Source organism: Musca vetustissima, unplaced genomic scaffold, assembly GCF_032173495.1.
Source record: "Musca vetustissima isolate MV318-11 ecotype Yass unplaced genomic scaffold, APGP_CSIRO_Mvet_v1 utg66897, whole genome shotgun sequence".
NCBI lineage: Eukaryota > Metazoa > Arthropoda > Insecta > Diptera > Muscidae > Musca > Musca vetustissima.
In genome coordinates, this window is record NW_026874389.1 from 68,348 (window position 1) to 88,797 (window position 20,450).

Sequence of the window (20,450 nt, forward strand, 5' to 3'; positions counted from 1 at the left end):
AACGACCAGAAGGCAACATAACAGCAGTAGTGGTGGTGTCAGCAGCAGCAGCCGACGAACATTATTAGCAGCTGTCAATAAAGCCGGTCGTCGTCATCATCATCGGAAAACAGCTGTTTATAATCCAACATTGTACTCTATGGGCTCTTCTCTCGTACCCACAGCAACAACAAGGAAAAAATAATAATAATAATAACAACAACGGCAACAGCACTCTTTTAAAATACTCATACACTTAACAGTGTCAGCAAAAAATAATCGTAACACAACACACACACAGTCATTGTGTTTACAGTAACAACAACAACAAACCATCATAGAAAAATGCATTTCAAATACAACGCAAAAAAATAAACAAAACCCTCCCGTACAAAATACACACAAAAACAATAACAGTGCTGCTGCTGCTCATTTGTTAACAGAGAGCCAGTCAGCCACTGCAGTGAGTGATAGACAGAGAGAGAAAGTGTGTGTGTTTGTTTCCTATACGCGAGTGCAACAACAGTGTTTGTGTAGCCCCGTCGTGTGTTTTCCCTTTGTTGATAGAATAGTAGAAGAAGAAGAGGAAACTGTTATAACACGAGAACTAAGCTCTCGAGACTTCCTCTCCTCTCTGTGTGGTGAATAGTGAATGTGTGGTTTTTAGTCTCAACAAAGAAGCAAGCACAAACAAACAAAACTTGACAAAACACAAAAAACCCAATGTCTCTCACTTTGCCAATGTCGCTAATTGAGACTTCAACAATAACAGAAAGTTCAGCACATCGAAATTTTGCCAAATATCATCATCAAACAACAAATCCTATGGTTGTTATACAAGCAACAACAGCAGCAGCATCATCGAACACAAACACCATATCGGGTAAAAGTTTAACAAACAATAATAACAATAACAACAATACAAGAACTACAACAAGTAAAAGGACTCGTAAGAGATCGACAACAGATTTTACAGCTGCTGCAGCTGCTGCCGGTTTAATAACAACTACAACAACAGCAAATGTCAATTATATTAATCCCCTAACGACAACTACAACAAACAATACAACCACAAAAAGGAATAGAAAACAACAGCAACAACAACACAACAATCTTCATCACCATCATCAACAACAACAGCAGCAACAACAAAATCTTTATGTTCAACAAAGAGTAAGTACTATAACAAAAAATGAAAAAATAAAGGAAAATTGATAAAATGCAATGGACAAAAATGTTCATGACCGGAGGATTTTATTAAACACCATCTAAAAAATAAAATATAAAAAACAACAACAAAAATAGCAAATTGTAAACAATTGTAGTTCAAAAACAAAAAAAACACTGCGAGCAGCACCAAAGTCGAAGTGAGATTTCAAGAGAGCCCCACAGAGAAGAAATTGTGTGTTTTTGTATTCTTCTTACTCTCCAGTGTTGTATAAATTAGTAGCACGTGCGTTTCTTTTACTCCTTTTTTTCTACGGTCTTTAGGGGTTTTTAAAGCACACACAGAAAAAATATAGAAATAAAAGGAAAGAAAATTGCATTTACAACAACAAAAAACAATATTATGACACATAATATTTTATCTTGCTCTCTCCCCCTTTTTTCTTTTATTCATGATAAATATATGGCTCCTGAAAAGAAAAAAATAGTAGAGAAGAAGAAAACACGAGAAACAACGAAAATATTCCATAACGACAAACGAACGTACGAACCGACGACGAGAATGCATTAGAAAGGAGGGCGGCGAGAGTGAGAGACACACATCCACACATCCACACAATAAAAACAAAGAAAACACAATGAGTTTTTTATTGTTGTTGGTTGCTCCGCTCTGTTTTTGTTGTTTTTTGTTTCACATTATGATAATGTGAATTTAACAAGAAAATAAAGAAAAAAATTAGAGCAAACACAAAACGCGATAAAAAATACCAACCATAAGGAGGAGATATGAAACAAATTGAAAAAAAATAATGTAGTATATAAGACTCTTATATACCACCTCGCCTATGTACATTTATTTGTGTGTAATAAACATCAAATGGAAAACCAAAAAAAAAAAAATAATTTCTTCATGTAACCTCAAACGCCAAATAGACATCATCATCTGTTGTATTTAATTTTTTTGCTCGTTGTTGTTTGTATGTATGTATTATTTTTTATTAGACTAATTCATGCAAGGCATATAAAAACAAAAAAAAAACCTTTACTTTAACATTGCGAAAAATTTGCCAACTCTCTATTGTGCAGAAATTTTTTTTACCAAGGTAGTTTTGCAGTTGTTAGTTTTTTTTCTTCAGATATAAATTTTTATATTTTTTATATCACTGTTGTGTTGTTACTATTGTAATACCTATCTACATTTCAAAATTTTTTTTTGTTTTGTTGCCATGTAAGGTAGTCGTCGAGTGTTGTTTAGTGTAGAGGTGGTTTGGGTTCCGCCGTCTTAAATGTCGTTATATTTTCCTCTGTTGTCGTCGTGTGAAAGTAAATGTAAATGTGGATTTTTTATTTGCAATTCCACTAAGTAACCATTAGGCATTTCTTGTCTGGTTCTCTACATCGAAACCAAACCCTGTTTTATGACTTTTAAATTTAGAAGCGTTTTAAGGTCTAGTGAAATTGAAGCGATGGCATTATTCTTTAATGGTATATTTGATTAACCGTTATAGGAGATACTGAGGCAATTTCGACTAGTTTTGTTTAGAACCTGCATCTTAGTACTTATTCAAAAGATACATTTTTGGCTGGTTATTGTCCTCTGATACTTAATTAAAAAAAAAAACTAATACCAAAACATATGATAAATTGTATTAGTTAATTATTTTTACAGTATTGTCAATAAAGTCAAATTTGCCAATTTGTCAAATTTGTTTGCATGCCCGTCTGTCTGTTGTAACTATTCTAGCGTCTATACCATTCTAGCGTCTGCAGTCAGATCAAGTTCGAATATGGGTCCACGTTTAGGCATAGCCCACCATATAAGGGTACCCCCAATTTTCGGTATTTTGGGGTTTTTGAGTTCGCTTTTAAATATAGGTCGATTTTTTCGGGTAGCCCCCATATAACGGATCCCCCTCCCCATTTTCGGTATTTTGGGGTTTTAAAGCGCGTTTTCCAACCAAATTCGCTGAAATTAGGTACAATGGGTTCTTATTGGGTACCACAAATATCTTCACTAAAAATTATAAGTATAGGTCAATTTTTTCGTATAGCCCTCATATATGGGGTACCCCAAATTTTCGTTTGGAGTTTTGGTATTTTGTACTCGCATATGGTAACAAATCTCCCTACAAAAATGTATTAATAGTCGCCCCTTTTAGGGGTAAAGTAATAGGTTATGCAAAGTTTGTTTCAAAACGGACTTTTCATTCGCCTAATAAAAATTGTATAAGTAGTACCAGACGGAGTAGGCCAAATGGGCCCCATCGTCGAACTTGATCTAGGCTTGGTAAAGGAAATAGTTTTTGCAAAGTTTGTTTGAAATCGGATATTCCATTCGCCATCATGCGCACCAGCCGGCTAGACGGACGGCCATTTGTTAATCGACTCAAAATTGCCTGAAAAGCATTTGGTCCATAGAAGCAACATATCCAAAAACAATATTTCGACGAGGCACAGTTTTTCGTGTCAAAGTGTATATTCCCTCATTAATCATACGACTGAGGGTACAATGACTCGGGCCCCAGCACTGTGAAGCAAGGGACAACAATGGTATTGGACTTTATTATGTTGAAAACGCTGTCAGTGCAAAAAAAAAAAAAAAAATTGCAGTTCATTTCTATATTAGGTAAATCCAGGTAATATTTTTTTCCTGCGTCAAATGTTATACACTTCATATCTATGGCTAGTATTTAGTAGAATATCCTTTGTTTTTTATTACAACATTGCACCGTCGTGCCATTGAGTTTACTAAATTTTGACATCCCTCTACAGGAATATTTTTCCAAATGAACAAATCTTATTCATTTCTGGGTCTAGCATTGTAAACGGCATCTTTAACATCCGTCCATAACTTTTGAATGTGAATGAGGTCGGGAGATTGGGCAAGCCAGTCCATAACATCTAATTGCATTATTCAAAAGCCAGGCCTTGGCAGCTCTGCTAGTATGCTTCGGGTCATTATCGTTTTGAAAAAAACCCACTTTAAAGGCATGTTCCACTCAGCATAGTGTTTCTTAACTTTCTCAAGGATGTCGACATACATTTGGGCATCCATTTTCCCCTTTATACAATATAAAGGGCCAGTGCCATAGTATGAAAAGAAACCCTAAACATTTATTTCCGCATCTCCATATTTTACTGTGGTTAAAATATTTTATGGATTATAATCCGTATTAGGTTTTCGAACCACTTTAAATGAACGCCACTTAAGTTGCAGCAAAAGTCCTGATTGTACATGTATGAACTTCAAGGTTAAATTTTTGTTTTAATTTCGTTTTAGTTGATTTGGTTTCATCTCTGACTCTTCTTGATTTTTTATGTTGTTCCATCAGAAATCATGATCTGCGTACTTCTGTAGCCTAATTGTAAAATTTCACCTAAAAATTTTCCTTTTTTGTAATGATGCCAAATGATACCATTGAAAATTTCAATAATTGAATTACCAACCGCTATTACTGCATTTTCTTTGGAATATTTATTTTAAAAAATCTACAACCTTTAAATATATATTATTCAAGAACTAATGTGTAAATTATCAACTGATAAAAGTGGTGGAGAAAAAGTCCCCACTGTTCAATTACTTTTTTTCTGTTGTTCCTTTGTTTGTTGTTCTCCTCTCCTTTCCTTCTCCTCCTTCTCTGGATATTCTATTAAAAAGAAATTACACTTTACGTAGCCAAAATCATTCGCCCAGAGTGTAGGCAATGTATTCGTCTCGAGTAGGTAGTTAGGTATGTATTTCACTTTATCACAAAATCAACAATAACAACAACAACGACAACAATAAGAAAAACACCAACTAGTTTTTATTGTGTGTTTGAATTCTTTGTGTAAATAGCGCAGCGCAGTGAAAAAGAAAGAAAACAACGAAAACACACAACAACAAAAATGAAAATATTCTAAAAATATTCCATTCCCGTAACTAAAAATATGTGTACAAAAAAGTGTTCGCTGTCGTCGTTTAATTCGTTGTTCATTATTTTTTGTTGGTTGATTTGTCAGTCCGTCCGTCCGTCCATCATCGTCGTTTGCCGTATCGTTATCTGTGCAAACATAACACACAAATTACTCCATCGCACGTCGTCTTCTCGCGTAGTCCATCTTCATATATGGGCGAGTAAAACAAAAACAAACGAAAATCCATCCCCATACTACACTTATCCCCCCAAATAAAAAAACACACAACTCGCACATACACACACACAACACATTCACACTCCCTCATGTGTGCACATTCACTTGCCCGAATATCATGCCTGCGCTCATCATCACCATCTTCATCAAACAAACATCGGTGTGAATTGAAAACGAAATTTTTTCTGTATGAGTCTATTTCATAAAGCATACAACAACAGAATCAACACCAACAACAACTAGTAGCAAGTACCAGCAAAAAAGAAAACAAAAATTATAATTCGCTGACGTTACGTGACGTTGTATTATACGGTCGGTCTCTCGACCTTGACTCATCGGCATGAACTGTTAAACTAAAACGTTTTACACACGAAACAGAGCCGCCGTCGCCGCCACACATGAGAAGAATGCATACCAAACCAAAACAATTTACGACGACGCGACGAGACACAACGAACGACAACATAGCACGCGAGATAACAGCGAACCAGCCAGCCAACAACACACAACACGACCGACGAACAATCAACGACGCGAGAACACCCCAATCAAACCTGATTTTTTGCCATGCGAACGAACGAACTGCAAACGAACATCGAACTTGGGGAAGTCGCAACATAATTCACCGACAACCGGCACATAAAACGTGTTGTGGTCTGCCGGCCGCAAACTGTGTTAATAGATATGACAAAACAAATCGTACAAAATTTGCGGTTGTCGTAAATATAATGTAGAATACCGTATATGGAGTAATATTAAAAATTATAAAAATAAATAGATAACAATTGGAATATGAAGTTGTCATATAAAGAAGAAAATATTAGGTTGGGGAAAAATAAATCCATTAGGTCGGTATTCGATACAATCGGAGACATGATCGAATTAGCAGTCGTAGCATCGCCCAGGTGATAAAAATCGACCAAAAAACTGTTATAAACAATTTATACAGAGCTGGGTTCAAAAAGAAGCTTGATGTTTGGGTGCTACACCAATAAACAGGAAAAATAGGAATGGAATGAGACAGACCCATTTCTTAAACGGATGGTGACTGGAGATGAGAAATGGATCACATACGATAACCCTCTTCGAAAACGGTTGTGGTCAAAGAGCGGTTAAGCACCTCAAACGGGGGCCAAACCGGGACTAATGGCCAGAAAGGTTCTGCTATGTATTTGGTGCGACTGGAAGTGGATTATTTATTATGAGATGGTCAAAAGCTAAATTCTGATCTCTACTGTCAACAACTGGACCGTTTGAATTGGCCAACAGGAGAGGTGTCGTTTACCACCGGGACATCGCTAGGCCACACATAATGCATCCGCCATACAGTCCGGACATTGTACCAAGCGATTACCATATTTTTTTTGCATTGTAAAATTTTTTTATTGATAAAAAATTGGTATTAAGGTAGGATTGTGAAAATCGACTAATAGAGTATTTTGCAAATAGAAAGCAGGACTTCTATGAGAGAAGTTACCTTTAAAATGGCAACAAATCGGTGCATACTTGGCCTAAATCGAACATTCCGAGACATGTTAAATAAACTCCTATAGTTCATATAAAAATAATGGATTTCTTTTTCTCCAACCAAAAATAATGTAGATAATATTACATTCGCCTAATATTGAATTTGTAAATATTGAAAATCTTGATCCTTTGTGGGGGAGGTACCAGAAGATTGGTTGTACAAAGCTTAGTTCATATTGGATAATCTGCTCGCATGATATTGTAAAATTAATTATTAGCACAATTTTGAATATTTTATGGGGGTAGAAATATTACGATGTGCAAAGTTTGCATAAAATCGGTTACTCCCTTCGAGAGTTATCGTGCGTGCCAGCCAGCCAGACAGACGAACGGACACTTGTAAATCGATTAACAATTGTCTGAAACGGATTTGGTCCCAAGAAACATGTGATCTAAAACCAATATTTCGATGCCATATCAAAGTGTATATACCCTCCATATCCATATAGCTGATGGTATGAAAATCGGCGTCTGTAGCGGAATCTTTGGAAAAAGTATACTCAAAAAAAAATATTTTCTTAAATCCTAGCTGGAGACAAAATATTCCCGACATGCCCCATAAGTCTTTAAAAGAGCTGTTCTTCCAAAAATTCGCAATCAAATCTCGAATATGTAAAATATTTACTTCATAATCCCCGATAATGGATATGAAAAAAGATTTTTGGACAAAATTTAAATATGAACTCTTAGGCAGGCCTATAAAAGCCTTTGGAATCAATCTCCATATGATAGCCGCAAAGTCTCGTTCTAAGATCTATTTCCGTCCTTTATTTTAGATCAAGTCGTAGACGCCCTTATAAAAAATGTAATATTTCTGATACATAGCTCAAACAATTTTAAAAGAATAATATTTTGTAGCTTTGATTGTAAATTTTCCAAAGACCATAAATGAGCTATAAATGATAGACCATACGAGAGATATATTCCATATATAATCTTTATAAAGTCAATATCGTTGACTTAATAATTAATATATAAATAATGCTTAAAAATCCATTCCTATATCTCTAATAGACCATTTATATTCTTTCATGCAAAGGACCATGATATTAGGTCTAATGGTCCATTAAAAATAATACAGAAATTCAAATTATTCTTTAAATTGTAAGTTTTTATAATAGCTCCTCACATCACGATAAAATATTTTTTAAAATTCACATTAATGACTTAATTTGTCCACAAAAATATTCTTTACAACATTCACGACATTCGGGATAGTTAATTTTTTGTATAATTTTCTTTCCATCTCTGTTGCTTGGTATAATTTTTCTCATCTCTGTTGTGTTTTGCACTGCAATCAATCCTCATTCACAACATTCCATACATTTGCATAAACAGGTTTGGTTGGTTGGCTGGCTGGTTGCTATCAAACCATTTCAGATTTGTTGCAAATATTTTGTCGTACAATCAGGTCGTTGTCGGCCGTGTAGTCATCATCGTCGGTCGTATCTAAGATCGTTGTGTTTGAAATGGCTTTGCCCCCCATTTGGGAGGCAATGCGATTGTTGTTGTAATTGTTTCGGTTTATTTTTTGTTGTTGTTGGTTGGCTGTTAGATTGGTCTGGTGGCCCCAACTCGTTGTTGTGTGTAGCCGTCCCCGTCGTCGGTCGGTAGTGTATCATTTCTTGTTTGACTTTTTTTCATACAATTATTTTTTTCGCTTGTCACTTTTGCTTTGTCTGCCGCTGCTGCTGCAGTGTTTTCATTTCGTATGCGGCGGTCTCGCCGTCGTCGTCAATCGGTGTTATCACTACTTGGAGTCCATTCCCCTTTTAAACTAGTTGGACTGGTTTTTAGTTTTCATTTCAGTTTTTCATGTTTTTTTTTCGTTCGTTTGGTGTGTGTGAATGTTTTTGTTGCCAATTCGTATTACTGCTGTTTTTTTGTTGTTGTTTCGTTTCATCTTCGGGTTTGCAATTTTTTCGCTGTTGTTTGAAAGTTTTTTGATTCGTATTGTTGAGATTTGTTTATATGTGTGAGAGAGAGAGGGGGGAGGAGACTTGGTGGACACTGTGTGAGATGTCGACAACGAATGACGGTCGGCCAGACATACGAGTCGACGACCAACGGCAATGCATTTGATATGGCATTGTATGAAGTGTATCGTTGTTGTTGTTGCTTCTCAATGTTGTTTCATATGCATGCATGCACATGCGGTTGATTGTTTGCATGGTCGGTCGGTCGTTCTTTCGTTCGTCTGACTTGCATTTTAAGTTTTGCTCTCTTTTTCATCATTGCTGCCGCCGATGCTGTTGCTGCATACACCTACTGGGGCCGCCGATTGAATGCGAAGTTGGTTGTTGTTTGTTTGTTTCAGGGGGATGCCTGTTTTGCCAATTGACTACTACTATTATTCTTGCTCCTTCTTTTCCACCGCTATGATGCTGGTGTTTTGGATTATTTGATTCAGCAGCATTCCATCGGTCGCTCGGCCCATTTCAATAGGTTCGGATTGTAAGGTCTGCAAAAGTCCATAACAAAATCGGACAGGCTTGCCTAGCTTGCTTGGTTTTGCATCTTCTCTGTTTAGTGCGTTGCGGTGTAGTGTTGAATTTTAACGACTATATGAGATGAGATGCTGCCGTTGTTCGTTGCTTAGAGCAGTTAGGTATTAAAACAAAGCAGCAACAACAACAGCTTAAAAAACGTTGCTATTCAAATATGTGTTTTGTATACATATATGCATGGGTGGGTGTGTGTGTGTGTGCGGGTACTTGATGTGGGGGTGTGGTGAAAACGGAAATAATTTGTGTTGTGAAAATATAGGAAGAAGAAATGACGGGCACACGGACGGACAGAGGAGTTCTCTGACAGATATATGTATGCATGTACGTATGGGAGGTTGGTTGTCTGTTGTATGCTATAAGCAGACACAGTCGATAATTCATTACTTCTCTAATGTGTTGAAAATAGTTTTAATGTCTGCCTGCCAGCCTGCTTGCCAGAAAATCTCTTTTCACATCTAATACGTATTATGTTGGTTGGTTGGTCAAATTGAGGGGAAAATCTATTTGAAATTAAATGATTTCTCTACTCTACTAATGTGCGCTGCTTGCTGCTGCATGCATGCATGTTGGTTGGTTGGCATTTTTTCTCTATTCTTATATTGAATGAGATGAAAAACATTTTTTTGGTTTGGCTTTTTATGTAAACGCTTTGTTATTTGATGACCTAATTTTTTTGTGAATACATACCTACATACATACCGAAAAAAATGTATTCTTGCAAACGTGTACAGAATTTTTTGTTCCTAATCATCATCTCCCAAATATGATTTTTTATCGTTAGCTGGAAATATTTTTTAAGGATTGAAAAAATTAGGAAAGAAAAAAAATATTGTTGGTCTTTGAAAAAATACTCAAAGATTTTTTAAACAGAGCTATAAAATGTTAAAAAAAAAAAAAATTAAAATGGTCTTTGAAAGAAATACACAAAGAATTTGTTTTTAACACAAAGCTATAAAATATAATAATAAAAAAATTGTTTACAAGCTATAAAATATAAAAAAATCAGATTATTAATAAAATTCCAAACATTCTAACCCTGTGAAAATGTCCACGTATGTTAGAATTATTTAAAAAAATCACACTTATTAAGGAAAATCCTTAATTGTCAACATTCTTCAACAAATATAAAAAAATACAAGTGCCAAAATTTTTCATCGTAATTCAATAAATTATTTTTTTAGTAAATCATTGCTATATTTAAACGTTATTCTAGTTTTTTTTTTAATTTTATATTTTTTATTTCAATTTCAAAATAGTTCAATATATTATTTTTTTTTAATAAATCATTGTTCTATTCTTAATGTTATATTATTTTTGTTTATTTTTTTTAATATATATTTTTATTTATTTTTTTTCATGCTAATGAAGTGCATGAAAAATTCTTTTCAACCCAATTTAATGTCATAATGTTGATTTTCATAGACTCTCTTAATTTCTTAATCACATTAATTACATCAATCTACAACAACAAATATACATACATATCACATTAATATTATATTATCTACATGGGAATGTTAAACGACAATTTAACCCAATGTAAAACCAACCGACTCTCTGTTAAATGCCTTGCCGCCAGCAAACCATAAATGTCCCACTGTGTTTGAATAATAAATAAGACAGTCAAATGATACACCTCATTGACCTAACATCTGTTAATTTAACACCTTATCTTGTTATATCTCCCCAAAAACAACAGCGGCAGCAGCAGCAGCGACGGCGCATATTCTTCTCTGTAACCAACCAACCAACAATACAACAACAGGGCAACATAACAGAACACAACACAACAGGAAAAAATAAAACACCAAAAACAATATGTATTAAAAAAGAGTGTGCTGTGCAAGAGAGAATTGCAAAGATTTGCTACTGTTGGTCGTGTGTGAGAGAGAACGTGAATGGCATAATTTTATTTTGGCAATTATAATGGTTGGGGGACAGAGAGCCATTAAACCAGAGAAACTGTTGTAAACTTAAGAGAAGTAAAATTGGGTATTAATTTTGCTGCCCAACCACTACTTGGGATTTCAGTTAGGAAAAAAATGTTCCCCGTTTTTTCAGCTACTTGATTTGTTTATTCCATGGGATTTTTGTAAAACACGGCAACCCATTGTCTCTGAATGATTTTGTTTTCCTCATTGTTGTTGTTTTTATTATTGCTATTTACTCTATTCACACATTCTTCATAGCCAGAGCATTTTGGCAAAAGATACATACACACATTTATTTGCTCCCTCGCGCGTTCATTGAGCACTCTATGCATGTTGGTATATGTATGTCTGTCTGGATGTAGGTATGTATGTTTTGTACAATGACGTTGCGAACAGCAAGCAAGCAGCAGCACGACGATGAGACAACAACACACCACCACCATCATGAGACCATTTATTGGCGTATAAAATATTTCTCTTCCTTCCTTTTAACATTATCAACGTCTCGCGGAACAAGACAAGTTTTTTCGTTAAAATATCCATACAGAGTTTTTTCTTCTTCATCATCATTACAAAAACTACAAATTTGTAAATTACAAAAAAAAAAAGAAAATGCAGTGAAAAGTAATTTTATTTTAATCATTTAATTAAAATTATTTTTTTGATAAAAACGCCAGTGTTGGAAAGTGTTTTAATAAAAGAAAAAAATTTTTGCGAAAAAAAATTGAAGAATGGAAAAAAATCCATTAATTTTTTATTTGCTTTTTCCACATTTCAGTGGCACCAGTCGCGCACACACACACACCCATACACGATTCTCTCCCAAAAGCAAAAAAATTTATTCATCGCCCAAGTGAACAAAAACAAATACGATGATGTTGACGATTGACAAAGAAAATGAAATAATCAATTTTGAAATTTTCAAACAATCATAACTTAATTTTTCGCAAAAAAATCATATCAAGAAGAAGAAGAAGCATATAATTTCAATAAGAAGAAAAAAAGTATTTTTCCGTAACTCTGTGGCAGCAGTGTTGTTTTAACTCCCATATACACTCGCACAGACACACACACACATCTAGACATGCTCTATGCCTGTCTCTTTGGCACTCACACTCAAATCACATAGAGCAAATGTCGTTTTGACAGTCATCGGTAGGTTGAGAAAAGATAAAAAACGGACCGAAAGAAAAACAAAATTGCAAAAAACTAATAAATTCGCATAGTAATATTGTGTGAGTATGGGTGTGTGTGTTAAAAAAAATTAAAAAAAAAAAAAAATTTATAAAAAAGAAAGTTGCAAAATAATGAAAAATTAAAACAAAATTTATTTATTTAAAAAAAGTCAAATGAAAAATAACCAAAGAAAAGTTTTAAACAAAGTGTAATAATTTGTCATTTTTGTGTAAAAGTGTAAAGTGCAACAAAACAACAACAATTTAATTGAAATTATTTTTTTCGGATTTTTATACCCCAAATATAAATTAATCACAATAGTCTATAGTTTGAATCGTTGTTTCTCCCTTCGTGGTAGCCATTTTTATTTTTTCTCGTGCCTGCTTTTGTTATTTTTTATTTGCCGTATTTATTCTGTGTGTCGTCTTGTTGTATTCGTCGTCGTCGTCGCCACTGCCGTCTTCTTTTTTGTTGTTGGTGTTTTGCTGTTTTTTTTTTTTTTTGCCCCAGCCATATACATATTTAACCGTACGTCGGTCGGTAGTCGATACTTCATGCAAATCTCTTAAACTTTTTTTTCTCTACTGCTATTTCTTTTTCTTCTTCTTGTTGTTCCCCCACTTCTTTGTAAAAATGGCAAAAACAACAACGACGTAATCGCCGGACCAACCAACCTAACGACTGGTCGGTCGACCGAACAACAATTCGCCTGTTTGTCGATGGGTTCTATAGACATTTCGTGTTTATTCGCGGATTTTGTTGTTGTTGCTTGAAAAATACGCGTGTGTGTGCACCGAGGATATAGCAAACAACAACAATAGTAGGCCTGCACGAGTAAATTCACTTTAGTATATGTTTAGCACACTCTTCGGCCGGCTGGGTGGTGTGTGTGTGTGTTTGTGCGTGTTTAACAGAGAAACAAAAATCGCCGTACACTGCCTCTTCTTCTTCGTGTATTATACACTGTTGGCTGGCTCTGTTGTTTGCTTGCTTTTGTATATATTTTTCTGTAGTGTTTGTTCTCTGTTTTGATTGTTGTGTTTTCATCATCTTTTTCATTTACTTCTCCTTTGTCTTCGTTATTTGCTTTCGTCGCCGTGAGTGGTGCTGTTGTGTTTGAACGATTCTTAAATGAAAACATTTTACAACACTGGCAATAATTTGACAATTTTGACATAATCATTGAGTACATTCGTGAGTGTTGTGTGTGGTGTGTGACACAGTAGTGTTAACTCTTTCTCTCTTTGGGCGAGAGAGTGACGAGTAGACATCTCTGTCATTTTAATAAAGAATAAACGAACGACAGCTGTTCCATCATCATTGCCGTCATCTTTTTCCCAATTGAAATCTAAAGAAAAAAGTAACAATAAACAAATGTAGTTAAAAAAGTACAAAGAATGAAAGAAGAGAAATAAGAAGAAATAATATTTTTTGACAGAAATATATAAGGCAAAAACGGAAAAAAGAAAGAAAACTGGAGTGAACAAAATAAAATATTTAATGGAATTACAAATAGTAACAATTAATTACAATTGAAGGATAACAACAACCAAAATAAATTTTAACAATGATGATGTTTAAAAGATGTGAGTTTGTGTGTTGAAACAACTACAATAAATAAGTTAAAGTGTTATTAGCATTTATTTAAAAAAAAACCTTTTTGATTTGTGATTTTGACATTTGATTAGTTTTTCTTTTCTTCTATTTCCTTCCTTCCGTCCTCTCCATCGTGATTCTTCTTTATTATAAATGATTTTAATTATACATACATACTTTTGCTTTACTTTTACATGGTCGGTCGGACAGTCGTTCGGTCGGCTCGTCTTCTGCTCTATGTATTGTATGTATGTGTTGTGACACACGGCGGAGTATATAAGTATGTCAAATTCGAAGTAGTCAAAGAATCACTTTTTTCTTTCCTCTTGGTGATTTTAAGATTCCACCCTTAAAAATTCATTGAGTTTTTTCTTCTTTATTTGAATTGTGTGTGTGCGTGTGAATATCTTGCTTGCACATTTAGCATATCATCCAAGGATATGAAATTGGTTTCTTCAATTTATTCTAATGTCTGTCTGTTGTCTACTTCCTGAAATTTCCTTGGGCGACATATTAGTTTCTTCTTTGAGAAAAGTACAAAAAAGTCCTTAACCTCAAATAAATTTTGTATTCCATAAAATACTGTGACAATAATTTTTTTATTTAATTTCACCATAATACATAACAATAATCAATCTTATTAATTAATTGTGGCCATTGATTAAAATCTTAATCGTAAAGTGGCGAGAGAGTAATTACAGCTGCTGCAATTAGTAGATTACGTGTTATCATTTGACGTATGTAACGTATCAGCTGTGTTTACCTGTCATTGTTGGCTGGTTGGCTGACATTGGTAAAGCCCACGATTAGTGACAATTGTAACGTGCCTTTGCCGTAATGGCACGGGGGCAAACTTTAACTCTGATTTAAAGACAAAAGCACAAAGACAGTCATGTTTCCTTCTGACAGGCTAAGTAGTTTGTCTGCTTAACTTTTTGCAACAATTACATTGATAATTCCTTACATAATCGTATTTATTGTTTATTGAAAGAAGTAAACGTTATACTAATTAGCATTCTTCTTCTTTTTCTCTGATTTATTTACAGATGTCCGCCGGCGCTCAATTGCAGATGGCCCCACAGACATCGACGTCCATAAGCCATCATACAACACAACAGCAACAACATTTTGTTCATAATTCACAACAGCAGCAACAACAACAATCGCAACAGGCACTTTTGTCACAGGTCCAGCAACCGCAATTAATACAGCAACAACAGCAATCACAACAACAACAGCAGCAGCAACAATTGCAGCAATTGCAACAACAACATATAACACATTATTCCCAACAACAGCCCCAAACACTTGCCACAAATCCTCATACTTCACATCTACAACAGCAGCAACAACAACATCACCATCTACAGACACCAACATCGCAGCAGCAACAACAAACACATTCACAACAACATCTATTGCTGCATCATCAGCAACAACACAGTGGTGGTGGCCACAGCAGTAATCCTGACTCGAATATGAGCACTGGCTCTTCACACAGCGAAAAAGATGTTGTTAATTCAGACATGCTAAGTGCACAGCAGCAACAATCCAGCGGTATTCTACAACAACAAATTGGTATTTTGCAGCATCAGCAGACGGCAAACGTAGCAGTATCAACAGCTGGCAACAACGGTATGATGAATACTGGCGGCACTGGCGGTATGGGTATATCAGCAGATCCAAATGCCATGCAAACCACAAATCACCATCTTCCACATCAGCTTTCGCACCAGCCTCAGACAGTTGGTAGCAGTGGTGGTGGCGGTAGTTCAGGAGGCGGCGGTGTCGTTGGTAGTGCCACAAATACTGGACGCATGGAAAAACTATCACGCACTCCCACTGAACGAAAACGTAAACGAAAAATAACAGCTCTGCATACAGACGACAGTGGTGGTGCTGGTGGAGGAGGTGGTGGCGGCGGTCCCGGCGGCGGTAACGGAGGTAATAATTCAAGCAACGCTAGTAAATCAACTAAACACAACAATTCCTCGTCATCTTCTGGCTCACAGTTATTAAAAAACAATTTATCTCTAAATTTAGGTGCTCAACAGGATCGTCTTCAAATGCCCGGCTCTGGCGTGGGCGCTGGCGGCGGCAAGACACCTCGTCTCCTACCACCCGGTAGCGGAGGCTCTATAGGCGATAACAAAAAGATCAATGACTATTTCAATGCTAAGCTAAGTGTACAGTCCACAGGAGCCACTAATAGTCCTATGAGGCATACAGCTGGCGGCGGCTCTAAGAGTCCCTCATCGGCTGGCCCGCAACAACAGCAGTCGCAGCAGCAACCTGGGCCCCAGGCCCAACAAGTGCCAACATCTGTAGGCGGCGGTAATAGCGCGTATCCCATGTATCCACCTAGTCCACAACAACCACAAATTTCCGCACCTGGCGGTATACCGCCAACACCTACGTCACAACCCCCGCCTCCAGATTTCCATTACAGTAGTGTAGCGGCTGCCAACTCGGTAACGGGTAAGCAGCAAAGACAGCAGCAAACTTCCAATGCAATGGTTCCTCCGCAGTCACCCCTAGTTGGAGTGGGCGGTAATGTTGGTCTAATGTCGTCCTCCCACATGGCACACAATCAAGCTGCGGCCGGTTCCTTGATGGGAGGTGCAACAACGGCGGGCGCAGGTGGCGGCGCGGGCAATGGGCCTCCTCCACCACCCCTGCCACAGCAGCAGCAACAGCAAACTCTTCAACTTCCCGCCTCTTCCGTCGTTGCCACCAACGTGCAACAGACACTGACAACCTCGCAGCAACAGCAAATGGCCGCTGCAGCGGCCGCCCAACTCAATTCACTGCAACATGCCGGCATGCTCACCAACAATCCAGGTGGTGTACCACAAACGGTTGGCGTTAGTGGAGCGCCCCAGCCACAACCCTCGACATCGACGGTTACCAAAGCAACTCAAACCGATCTCTCTCAACACGACATGCAAGAACGTGAATCGGAGAGTGAATCTAGCAAATCAAAATTGGATGAGATGACAAGACTGTCTGATGAACAAAAATGTCAAATTATTGCTCATCAAAAACTAATCGATCAACACAAATCCCACATAGCCAAGTGTATTGATGTGGTCAAGAAGCTGCTGAAGGAGAAGTCCAGCATCGAGAAAAAGGAGGCTCGTCAAAAGTGCATGCAGAACAGACTGCGACTGGGCCAGTTCGTTACACAGCGTGTAGGTGCTACATTCCAGGAAAACTGGACCGACGGCTATGCCTTCCAGGAGTTGAATCGACGACAAGAAGAAATCTCGGCCGAACGTGAGGAAATCGATCGTCAAAAGAAGCAACTAATGAAGAAACGGCCAGCCGAATCTGGTCGCAAGCGTAACAACAATAGCCAGCAGAATTCCAATTCCAATGATTCCTCCAACATGAATGCTGGATGTGATCGTCTGTCGGGCAACGATAGCGGCATCAGTGGCGTTTCATCGGCTACGGGCGGTGGTGGCGGCAGTGGTCGTGGCCTATCACGATCCAATTCGACACAAGCTCAAAACCAACTGTTGCACAATGGCGGCAGTGGTACCAGCGGTACTGGCATGGGTTCAGATCGTTTATCGGATCGTGGTGGTGGCGGTGGTTCGGGACGAGGTGATAATTCTGGCAGTGGTTCCGATTCAGCAACGTTCCTTAAACCTGATCCCGTATCAGGTGTCTATACCGCTCAAGAATATTACGAATACGATGAGATTCTTAAGTTACGCCAAAATGCTCTCAAAAAGGAAGATGCCGATCTTCAGTTAGAAATGGAAAAATTGGAACGTGAACGTAATTTGCATATACGTGAATTGAAACGTATTTTGAATGAAGATCAGGTAGGTTTCGAAATGCAATCAAATTATATGTGATATGATTTGTATTTAATAATTGTGTTTTGTGTATTTTCAGTCCCGCTTCAATAATCACCCAGTATTGAATGAACGCTATCTATTGCTGATGCTTTTGGGTAAAGGTGGTTTCTCAGAAGTCCACAAGGCATTTGATTTAAAGGAACAACGTTATGTAGCATGTAAAGTTCATCAATTGAATAAGGATTGGAAAGAAGATAAGAAGGCCAATTATATCAAGTAAGCGAGAGAGAGAAGACAAATGTGGGAATGCTTGTTTGATAACTAATTGATTGTTTTCAAGTGTGGGTGGGAATGGGTGGAATTTTATTGATTAGAAGAGGAAAAAAGGAGATACAAAAACAAGTTAACATGGGATGTTAAATACGTATGACTGTCACAAAGGCTCGGTTTATATGATAATCTATTTTAAATAATTGTTTATTGAGGGAATTTCAATATTTATATCTGACTATAGAACTAGCTTACAATTCTGTTATAATGTACATTTAATAATCTTGCTTCTTTATTCTTCCAGACACGCTTTGAGAGAATATAACATTCACAAGGCCCTCGATCATCCCAGAGTGGTGAAATTATATGATGTCTTTGAAATCGATGCAAATTCATTCTGTACGGTTTTAGAATATTGTGATGGTCATGATTTAGATTTCTATCTAAAACAACATAAGACGATACCCGAACGTGAAGCACGTTCCATTATAATGCAGGTATGTGTTTGATATTGTTCTTATTTTAATAAATTGATTTATGTTAAAAAAATTGTTATCCGTTTTCCCTTTAAGGTTGTATCTGCTCTAAAATATTTGAATGAGATTAAACCACCGGTTATCCATTATGATTTGAAACCGGGTAATATTCTATTAACCGAGGGCAATGTATGCGGTGAAATTAAAATTACCGATTTTGGTTTATCCAAAGTAATGGATGATGAAAATTACAATCCTGATCATGGCATGGATTTAACTTCACAGGGCGCAGGAACATATTGGTAAGCAATCAATATGCATATATTATGATCTATGAGTGTATATTAATTTTGTTGCGTTTGTGTGTGTAATTTGTAGGTACTTGCCACCAGAATGTTTTGTGGTGGGTAAGAATCCCCCAAAAATCTCATCTAAAGTTGATGTTTGGAGTGTGGGTGTGATATTCTATCAATGTTTGTATGGCAAGAAACCATTTGGCCATAATCAATCACAAGCCACCATATTAGAGGAGAACACCATATTGAAAGCCACTGAAGTACAATTCCCCACTAAACCAACAGTATCAAATGAAGCAAAGGTAAGGATCTTGTGTGTGTGCGATTTATATAGTGGAATTATTTATTTATTTAATTTGTTTGTTACTTTTTTGCGGCAGAGCTTTATTCGAGGATGTTTGGCTTATCGTAAAGAAGATCGCATGGATGTATTTGCGCTGGCGCGGCACGAATACATACAACCTCCCATTCCAAAGCATGGCCGTGGTCAATCGCTGACACAGCAACAGCAGCAACAACAACAACAGCAGCAGCAACAACAGCAGCAACAGCAATCATCAGGTAATCAAGCCAATTCTGCCGGACAGACATCATTTTCAGCGGGCATGTTTGGCAATTTGAATCAATCGAGTTCGTCCTAGCTGCACACTAAACGTAATTCCAATTCATAATTGTTAAAGTTAATACAAAGTAATAGTAGTAATATCAATCACAACAACAACAACCACAACAACAATAATAATAATATTGGCCACAATCATCATCACCAACATCCTCATCAATATCAACAGGCATTACAACAACAACAGGATCATCATAGTACCAACAACCACAGCAGCAACAACAACAATAATAACAATAATCATCATAAACAACATCATATTACTAGACATCAAAATCATCAACATAGCAGCAGCATTATAAATCAGAATCTGAATATAAATAGCAGCAACAACAACAACAATCATTCTACATCAAGAATGTCGTCGTCGTCTCATCACAACAATATTCAACAACAACAACAGCAGTCACATAATCACCATCATCATACTACAAGAAGAACAAATGCAGCCAGCTCCTCATCATCTTCAACACCGCATACAACATCATCTACTACAACAATGCTGCCAACAACAACAACAACGGGTGGTATGGCAAACAACAATAATAGCAGTTTCGGTGGTGGCGGCGGTTATGTTGGTACAAGAAGTTTTCGCAATCAGCAACAACAACAACATGCCCTAACAACAATGCAACAGCAATGTCGTCAAAGCAAACAACAGCAACAACAACATAAAATGCTAACATTTTCTTAGGAAAAACAGAAGAAAAACAAAACATAAAAAGCAGAAGAAAGAAATGAAATAAGTTTAGGTTGAAAATTCTCCCCCCAAAAGAAAGTGATGTACACAGGAACACATTCCTCCTCTCTTGCATTATCTTGTATTAAAACATAGGAGGAAATTAACATAAAACTTTTACACTGCCGTTCGCCAGAATAGATTTTTATTTTTCCCCACATACAGAACTCTTGCAATGCAAAAGAGAATGCATGGGGAAATGATAATATTTTGGTGGGGTG

General features: G+C 36.7%; 1 protein-coding gene across 1 annotated transcript; it reads left to right on the forward strand.

Moving 5' to 3' along the window:
- The first annotated feature begins 1,063 nt into the window (after positions 1 to 1,063).
- LOC133333468 (serine/threonine-protein kinase tousled-like 1) lies at positions 1,064 to 19,636 on the forward strand. Its single transcript, XM_061541789.1, has 8 exons — positions 1,064 to 1,152; positions 15,064 to 15,731; positions 15,825 to 17,850; positions 17,924 to 18,102; positions 18,401 to 18,593; positions 18,669 to 18,874; positions 18,951 to 19,170; positions 19,249 to 19,636. Exons 2-8 carry the CDS (start codon positions 15,064 to 15,066, stop codon positions 19,507 to 19,509), a joined length of 3,753 nt encoding a protein of 1,250 aa, XP_061397773.1. The 5' UTR covers positions 1,064 to 1,152; the 3' UTR covers positions 19,510 to 19,636.
- Positions 19,637 to 20,450: the final 814 nt, after the last annotated feature.

Coding starts and splice junctions, on each gene's coding strand:
- LOC133333468 (XM_061541789.1), top strand. CDS start 15,064: ATGTCCGCCGGCGCTCAATTGCAGATGGCCCCACAGACATCGACGTCC. Junction 17,851..17,923: donor GTATTTTGAATGAAGATCAG/GTAGGTTTCGAA, acceptor GTGTATTTTCAG/TCCCGCTTCAATAATCACCC. Junction 19,171..19,248: donor CAGTATCAAATGAAGCAAAG/GTAAGGATCTTG, acceptor TTTTTGCGGCAG/AGCTTTATTCGAGGATGTTT.